General features: G+C 40.7%; 1 protein-coding gene across 1 annotated transcript in view; it reads left to right on the forward strand.

Annotated features, from left to right (window-relative positions):
* Nucleotides 1-9,499, forward strand: part of cfap20dc (CFAP20 domain containing) — a 53,491-nt gene extending 43,992 nt beyond the window's left edge. Inside the window, exons 16-17 of the mRNA XM_064965847.1 lie at nt 6,784-6,887; nt 9,079-9,499. Of these exons, the coding sequence (XP_064821919.1) occupies nt 6,784-6,887; nt 9,079-9,200 (226 nt within the window). The 3' untranslated portion in view covers nt 9,201-9,499. The remainder of the gene's footprint in view (nt 1-6,783; nt 6,888-9,078) is intronic.

Here is a 9,499-nt window from a genome sequence, read left to right on the forward strand (position 1 = left end):
AGAAATATTGTCTCGAGAAACGTTTAAACCAGGTGATGTCATCACATAAATGGTTGGTTAAGGCATATTGAGCAGGGCTAGAGGCTCTACAGTGAAATAAAACAATAATCACTAACCAGAACAGTAGTGGACAAGGCATATTGACAATAGTGATCATAGGGGTCCAGTCAGTGGTTGGGCTGGCTGGAGACACAGCGATTCAGACAGCTAGCAGGCCGGGGCTAGCAAGCTAGCAGATGGGCCTAAGAGGGACTTCGCGACGGAGGAAAGTCTGTTTTCGCCTCGTGTGGTTCCGTCGATAGACCAGTCGTGATGGATTAGTAGGGTTCCGTGTAGCAGAGGGGTTCAATTGGCAAATGGATCTATTCAGCTAACAGTCCAATATGCTCTCGGCAGCTAGCGGGCCGCGGCTAGCAGGCTAGCAGATGGGCATTCAGGGGACGTCGCGACTTATGAGCCGGTTGAGTAACCCCCTCGAGCAGATTACGTATTAGGTTGGGAGGAGGAGGTTTTGTCCTTTTTGAATTTCCTAACAATACGGGTCCTCCGCCAACTGTTTAAAGGTAGCCAATATGTTCAGCCTGTAAATGATGTAACCTCCCTTTCCATCAAATCTCTTCCGTAACGTTATCTATGATGGGAAATCGGGGAGGCAGGTAGCCTAGTGCTTCGATCTTTGGGCCAGTAACCGAAAGGTTGTTGGATTGATTCCCCTGACAAGGTACAAATTTGTCGTTCTGCCCCTGACCAAGGCAGTTAACCCACTGTTCCCCAGTAGGCCGTCATTGTAAATAAGAATTTGTTCTTAACTGACTTGCCTAGTTAAATAAAGAATAAATGAAATAATTCACTGATCCTGAAGTGAGAATGGATGGAGGGTGCGTTCATTCTATCTGTCCATTCAGAATCAGTCAAGAGACCCAGGGCATGGAACCCTTCCTGACAAGTGTATGAAACCGTACACAACATGTAAATATGAACACATACTAACAGATTCCCACCTGTAGCAGTGCATCAGTGTCTCATTAGCCAAGGCTGTCCCGGATGATTAGCACCAAGTTAGTTAGTGTTTCCGTTGGCGCAGGGCCCAAACACACAGAGGTCTAATACACCAGTCACCTGGCTGTCATTACTTGGCTGTCATCACCTGGGCTTGGGTCTGGCTCACCTCACCTCATCTTACAGGATGCCATTGCCATTACTCATTAGAGCTCTTCTTGTCATCCTCTCTGCTCGCCTCTCAATTAGATGCAGGGCTGTTGTCACTCATTAGCACACAAACCGCACTCTCGCTGTCTTTATGTTTTCAAATTCTTTGTGGGTCTCTCTCTCCCTTTCTCTCTTTCCGTCTCACTCTCTGAGGACACACGTGCAGCGCCACCAACATGTTACAAAGGATGACAAAAGTGTTGCATCACCTGTCTCCAGGTTGAATTATGCATTGTTCCTGTTGGCTCAAACATGTCTGATTTATTGATGAAAGGCAGGGAAGGCTTCCTGGTGTATATATCTCTGTCCCCATGATGTATTAAGTGCTCCTTTGTGGTGTTAAACCACATGACTGTTGAATGAACCTGGCAACAAAATTGCAGTCACGTAGGCTAGTGTTTTTGAGGTTCAATTTTGTTTGTGTTATACTTCTGTTTCATTTCACACAAGTTCCTAAACCTTCTGTCCTTGAGACTGTCTCTGTCTTTCAAATGTTCAGACCGAGTGCTTGTGTTTCTGCTTGACTGCGCCCAAAGGCAGATTTGAGTACACTCTTAGAAAAAAAGGTGCTATCTAGAACCTAAAAGGGTTCCCATATAACCGTGTTTCTAAGAGTGTACTCAAGTATAAGCTTATATTTTTTAAGTATAGGCTTGTTAACCGAACCCTATCCACTAGTGGCCTGTATTTACTACAGCAATACTACAAACACTAGATAGGTGATGACTGAATTTGTGTTACTGTATTCAAGTACAGCTGCAGTGGATCTGAGAGTTGTGGGATGTGGCACGACAACCAGCTTTAATTATCTCTCTGTCAGTGGAAATCTTGTCTGTTCTTTCTCTTCTCCTCTCTTTTGTTCTTTCTTTCTTTCTTTTGTATTCAGACAGACCCCCAAAGGTGTTTTGTGTTCTGAAAGCCCAAAAGTGAAATCTTCGGTCTTAAGTGTCCTGACTGGCACCATTGTCTGCAAGGCTCCACTGTCAGTTATTTGGAGTGGTAAAGTTTGACAGTTGAAACGGTGCTGCTGCTCCCTGCTGTAGTTTTGTCAGTGATTTTCTGACACATTTACCATGTTCCACTGTGTGTGATATCTGTGCCTTCTGCCTCAGGCTGGTAAACAAGCATTCCATCTCCTAAACACCCTGTCATGGAGATATGGAGATATTCTCACTGAACACAGAATCATCTTTTTACAAAGTCTATTTTCAAAAGAGATAGAAGTGCCAACATCCGTTTTCTTTCGTCTCCAGCTCCAAGCACAGATGTACTGTAGGAGTATACCCAGCAAACCGGGAATATTGGCAGAACATTAGCTAAGATTACCATGAAGTTCTAGTTAGGGTTTTTATCTAACACCAGGATGACAACATCTCAAAATCTTTCAAATAATGTTTTTGATAACAATTTTTTTTTTTATGTTTAAAATTAAATGTTCTCTTAACATAAAAAATAAAACAAATCACAGCAAATCAACGTTTTAAAGAACTCAGACAGGCTGTTCTGTCAACATCAAACTCATTTTTTGTGCAATCTGATACAAATATTATCTGAATGTCAGCACAACTGGACAGTTTTTCTGTTCGTTAATTTTTGTGTGTGTGTTTTTGGAACCTCTCTTGTCATATCCCCACAATGTTCTCACCTAAATAAGTATTTTAGGTACTTTTAAAGAACAGACTAAATGTGTTCTGGGAACGTTCTTGCAACATCAGGCTTATGTTTTATACAAACATTGTATAATCATCAGCACAACTGGACAGTTTTTGTGTTATGAGAATATTTGCCGCAACCTAACGAATGTTCTGGGAACTTCTGCAGAACCAATTTTGGTTTGCTGGGTACACTATAGATAATGTTGTTGTTTTTTTACACTAACCTCAAGGTAAAATACTTACTAAAAGGGACCTTCATCTTCTGTCAGGTAAAAAAAAGGCACATTTATTTCCTCCCATTCCCAGTTCACTTTTATGCCATGAATATAATGACTTAACAATTCAATCTACAGTCTCTCGTCCAGTCCCACTTAACAATTTCCTCTCCCTGCAGGTAGGTAGCTGCTGTCTGCAGCGTTGAGCTGCGTTGTCCTTGAAAATAGCTTCCATTAAATCTGCCTGTGCTTTGTGCCTCCCAGTGTGGAGTCAGAGGGAAGTGGGAGGGTGTAAATGGCTCCGGTAGGCGAAGGAAATATTATTTGGAATATATTTGATTTTAGCTTCGGTCTGGAGAAGAAGTGATGATGTATTTCTAAGGGACACAATGGGGGAGGGTTACTATCTAGTACTTGAAGTTGAATTTGAAAATCAAGTAGGATCTATATCTGACAGAAGTATAGAATTGCTGTATGTATGAGTGTGTAGATAGATGTATTTACAACAAAACTAACTCAGTGGAAGCATGTTGTTTTCCCAGTTTAGAGATTGAAATTCGAGACGTCCATATTTTACCTAAATGTATTCCGCAGCCACACTGTTAGAATGGAGGAGAGAGTTACACATCTCAGTCAAGTGATGATAACATATCAACTTATAGTGACTGTTCATTTTGAATATCAAAGATCAGAGCTAACTGGTGGAATAGAAGGGGGAAACCAAGACATAGAGGAAAGCAACTATACCTCTCCAATGGAAAATACTTCTTAGCTGTTATCACGTTCACAAATGTCCTAAAACCTGTGGACAGTTTACTTTCGGATGTGTTCAAACTATCAGTGACTTACTTGACTCGTTCCTTTTAGCTCCTAGTTGAACAACTGGCCTCAAGCCATCAGTAAGACAGGGTCTTTTTGAGATTGTCAACTAGGAATCAACTACAATCATAAAGGTGCCGTTCTGAAAGTCAGAGTTTAGGAGACGGGGCTAAAAGTAGTGGGATGGAGACAGCCTTTGGTTCAGTTCTGTCTGTTGCATTGACCTCTGATATAAATGGGAGAGAGCGAGAGCCCTGCTGGTAGCAGTACGGTGACACACACAACACACACATACACGCTGATGCAGTCTGCAGTGCTCCTTCACCCCCATCTCTCGTGTGTAGGAGAAAGAGTATTGCTACTCTCAGTACGTCTGTCCCCCAGCAGTACAAGGTGTAATACTGTCCCTCTGACTACCACAAAGACTAGTGACAATCAATTTTAACAATTAAATCCATTTTAATCCCACTTTGAAACATGATGCCACTTTGAAAATAAATTAAACCTTCGAGAAGAAAATAAGTTCAATTCAAAACTTCATAAACCTCCCATGATGTTCTCTGAAGCAACTTTTATCCTGAGGCAAAGAAAGTACAAAAAAAATGAAGACTAGCTTAAAGGCGATACTTATCTGGATGATGTCTAATGTAGTAATTTACTATACAATGATACTGTCTTGCCTATTTTTCTCCAGTTTCCACCATACATCACTATATACTTACATTTAATTGTTTAATTTCTAACTCCAATGGTAGTGCTGGAAGGGGAGAATGGAGCACAGGGAAGGCAGTATACAGGCCTCTTGCATATAAACTGAGTTTAAATGTATTTGGCTAAAGTGTATGTAAACTTCTGACTTCAACTGTATATTTGGCCTTGTGTTTTAGGTAATTGTCCTGCTGAAAGGTGAATTTGTATCCCAGTGTCTGTTAGAAAGCAGACTGAACCAAGTTCTCTTCTAGGATTTTGCCTGTGCTTATCTCTATTCCGTTTATTTTTATTTGCCTCAAAAATAATCCCTAGTCCTTGTCGATGACAACCATACCCATAACATGATGCAGCCACCACCATGCTTGAAAATATGAAGAGTGATACTCAGTGATGTGTTGTGTTGGATTTGCCTTGTATTAAGTACAAAACATCATTTCTTTGGCAATTCTTTTTGCGGAGTTACTTTAGTGCCTTATTGTAAACAGGATGCATGTATGTGGTTGATCTGTGCTTGAAATTCACTACTCAACTGAGAGACCTTACGTGTGTGTGGTATGTGTGGGGTTCAGAGATGGGATAATAATTTTAAAATCATGTTCAACACTATTATTGCACACAGAGTGGGTCCATGCAACTTATTATCTGACTTGTTAAGCAAATGTATTTAGGCTTACTATAATAAAGGGTTTGAATAATTATTGACTCAAGACATTTTAGCTTTTCATTTTAGGGAACCATACATGCGGAGATCATCCGTTCACCTACTTTGCGTCTCAAAGACACGGCGGTTGGAACCAAAAATCTCAAATTTGGACTCATCAAACCAAAGGACAGATTTCCACCGGTCCAATGTCCATTGCTCGTGTTTCTTGGCCCAAGCAAGTCTCTTCTTATTATTGGTGTCCTTTATTAGTGGTTTCATGGCAGCAATTCGAACATGAAGGCCTGATTCACACAGTCTCCTCTGAACAGTTGATGTTGAGATGTGTCTGTTACTTGAACTCTGTGAAGCATTTATTTGGGGTGCAATCTGAGGTGCAGTTAACTCTAATGAACTTACCCTCTACAGCAAAGGTAACTCTTGGTCTTCCTTTCCTGTGGCGGTCCTCATGAGAGCCAGTTTCATCATAGCACTTGATGGTTTTTGTGACTGCACTTGAAGAAACTTTCAAAGTGCATGAAATTTTACGCATTGTCTGACCTTCACGTCTTAAAGTAATGATGGACTGTCATTTCGCTTTGCTTATTTGAGCTGTTCATGCCATAATATGGACTTGGTCTTTTACCAAATAGGGCTATCTTCTGTATACCATCCCTACCTGTTTGGCTCAAACGCATTAAGAAGGAAAGAAATTCCACAAATTAACTTTTAACAAGGCACATCTTTTAATTGAAATGCATTCCAGGTGACTACCCAATGCAGTTGGTTGAGAGAATGACAAGAGTGTGCAAAGCTGTCATCAATGCAAAGGCTTGCTACTTTGAAGAATCTCAAATATAAAATATATTTTGATTTGTTTAACACCTTTTTGGTTACTACATGATTCTATATGTGTTATTTCATTGTTTGATGTCTTCACTATTATTCTACAATGTAGGAAATAGTAAAAAAAAAAAAAAAAAAAAAAAAAAAAAAATCCTTGAATGAGTAAGTGTATCCAAACTTTTGATTGGTACTGTGGTGTACAGACACTTGTGTGAAATCACAGCATGTGTCTGTGTCTGACAAATGGTCCTACAGACAAGTTCTCGGTTGTTGAGCCCGTTAGAACAGAACAGAGGAGATGGGCTGGGAGGCCCAAGGGCAGTGGACGGGGAGGTTAGTGATGGCCCATGGTGGTCTAGTCTAAAGAACAAAAGAGATGGGAGGCTTTAGTGGGCCTCATGGAAAGATCATCAGGTGCGATCCCTACAGTATTTTATTTCACCTTTATTTAACCAGGTAGGCTAGTTGAGAACAAGTTCTCATTTACAACTGCGACCTGACCAAGATAAAGCACAGCAGTTCGACACATACAAAGTTTTCTGATTGATTAAAACTGTCCTCCTTTTTTGACATTATCCGCTATTCACAAATTGTTAATTGACCTACACCGCAACTAATATTATGAATTCCTAATTGTCTGATAGCATCTCTGTAGTGATGACTGTGTTCTGATGCCTATTGCCTCCAGGGAATGGATGGATGTCCTCAGCCCTCCCATTATTCCTCCTAGCCAGAAAAAAGGGAAGGGGTCAGAGGGCACAAGGGACCATCGGAGTGGACCCCCGACCAGAGGTGCAGGCTTGGCTCAACACCTCCAACACCAAACTCCTTGTCCTACACACACACACACACACACACACACACACACACACACACACAAATACATGTAAACCTATAGAATCCATATTGTTTTTTATTATTCTCAGAAACCTGTGAAATGGCACCACCGTCACATTCTGCTAATGGAAATGTTTCACAGGTGTCAGAAGTTAGGCAGGCTGAAATGTTAAGGCTCTCTTTAAAGAAGACACAGGGTGGAAACGAGGCAGGGCGAGGAGACCCAAAAAAACTAGGACCAATTAGGGCTATAGATCCCAGGAGGCTGCAGCTTTCTGTTCTCCCCGTGACTCCACAGGTCAGAGACAGTCTCGTTACAAGGCTGCGCTTCCAAAGACACGCCTGCCGGGGTTAATTGGCAAAACCTTTCCAATTTACAACATCATTTTAAACCTCTGACACATTGTGTCTCGTAATTAGTTTTCATTATCATCCATTGGAGTTTCCAATTAGACACAATGTTTCTCCCAGAGCATTCCATTACCTTTTTAAGTAGTTAACTGCCCGTCAATTTAACAACTAAAATAATGGCGGTTAAAGCAAGGGGTTGGAAATTACATCACCTTTTTTTATTTAACAGCTTTCAGAATGTGTCTGTGCGGTATTCTGAGGTACGAGGATCCAAAACGTGGCTGTGCTGATTGATGTGAAGAGAGTGTCTGAAATGGCAGAGGAGAAGTTAAGATTCTCCTGGGTCCCAAGGTCAGCAGACCCTTATAGCCTCCCAGGAACCATTTAAGTCCACTAAATAGTTCTGTTCACAGGGTAGTAGGGGTACAGATTCATGGCTTACACTGCTCGGGTCTGGTGTTGGCTGTCTCTTCAGTCGTGCACTTACAGTTCATACACGGTCTTGTTCAGTTCTCGCCAAAAGGAATATTTCCTATGAGGAAATGGGAACGCTTGTTCAGTCCAAAGGAGGCTGGTGTGAGGAGCTATAGGAGGATGAGCTCATTGTAATGGCTGGGATGGAGAAAATGGAGTCAAACGTGGTTTCCATATGTTTGATGTGTTTGATATAGGGTTGCAAAAAGAGGGTATATTATTGGAAACTTTCTAAGTTTACCAGTAAACTACCAGAATTTTGGTATATTTCAAGGATGTTATGTAATCTATCACAAGACATCAAGTGGCCCTTGATTTTAAAATAAAAATAGAATGACAAAGCTGTAAAACATTATCTTAAATATAAACCATCAACTTAGTGAACACCATTGGTGTTTAATATGAGGGCTTCAGCATGAAATATCCTTTATATATTTATTTTTTTTACACATTTGATTTATTTTACTATGCCAATATGTATTTGATGTCAATATTTTGGCGTCAAACTGGTGGCAGTTGTGAACCCAGTCAACAGTTAGAAGAGTTGCAGAGTTAATTGAAAATAACGCCATTGTTTTTCATTAATTAGGCTATTTCTCTTGAATGATATGGTCTATCCACTAGAAACTCATGGATAATATGGACAAATAATAAATAATAGTAATTATTTTTTTTATAGTTATTCAGGTATAAACTACCAAAGTTAATTAAAAAAACTTTGGTCAATTCCAGGTAGCTTTACCACCCTAGTTTGATGCCGTTGCATTTATTCCATTTCAACCATTACAATAGCTCCTCCCACCAGCCTCCTCTGGTTCAGTTGTACTCTTCCATTTATATATGGGGGGTAATTTATAATGTAGCGAGCTAAATGACCGAGTGGCGCAGCGTTCTAAGGCACTGCATCTCCGTGCTAGAGGCATCACTGCAGACCCTGGTTCGATCCCTGGCTGTATCACAACTGGCTGTGATCGGTAGTCCCATAGAGCGGCACACAGTTGGCCCAGTGTCGTCCTGGTTAGGGGAGGCCGGGGTAGGCCATCATTGTAAATAAGAATTTGTTCTTAACTGACTTGCCAAGTAAAATAAAGGTTCAAATAAAAACATGTAAATGCCACCTTTGCAATCTCATCAAAATGTTTGGCACTTCTGAGAAAAAAAATGACAAAGGAAATAAAAAGGGTTGGACCTCTTAATGTAACTGGTTAAGGTATTAGAATAGTCGGGAGCCAGGTTGACGTCCCAGTCGGGCTACCCCCCCCTGGTGTATGTGCATGTTATGGTATGTCATAACTGCATGTTCCTCCTGTTTGTGTTTCAGGGGCTGATGGATCAGTGAATGGGGAAAATGAGGATGAGGAGGAGTACCTGAATCTGCTCTATGATCCCTCTCTTAACTGCTACTTTGATCCCCAGTCTGGGAAATACTATGAGCTGGTTTAATTCATCAAACTTTTTGATGAGCAAAATGCAGGAAAAGAACAGAACAGGCATGTTCACTGCTGGAAAAATAGATTTTTTTTTTTTGACTTAATTACGCTTTTCTGAACTATTAACGAGCCTTAGAAAATATTTATACCATTCTGTTATCCTCAGTTGTATTTAATATGGAATGGTGAGGATGCTCTTGTAATTAATTGTTTATACAGTGACTTTTTTAAGTGTTCTGTACTGTATAGTGTGTATGCAGTAGTGTGTGTGTCATGTGTGTCCTCTACACATATTTGTGATTAAACGTGTTT

Source organism: Oncorhynchus masou, chromosome 5 (assembly GCF_036934945.1).
Source record: "Oncorhynchus masou masou isolate Uvic2021 chromosome 5, UVic_Omas_1.1, whole genome shotgun sequence".
In the NCBI taxonomy this organism is placed as follows: domain Eukaryota; kingdom Metazoa; phylum Chordata; class Actinopteri; order Salmoniformes; family Salmonidae; genus Oncorhynchus; species Oncorhynchus masou.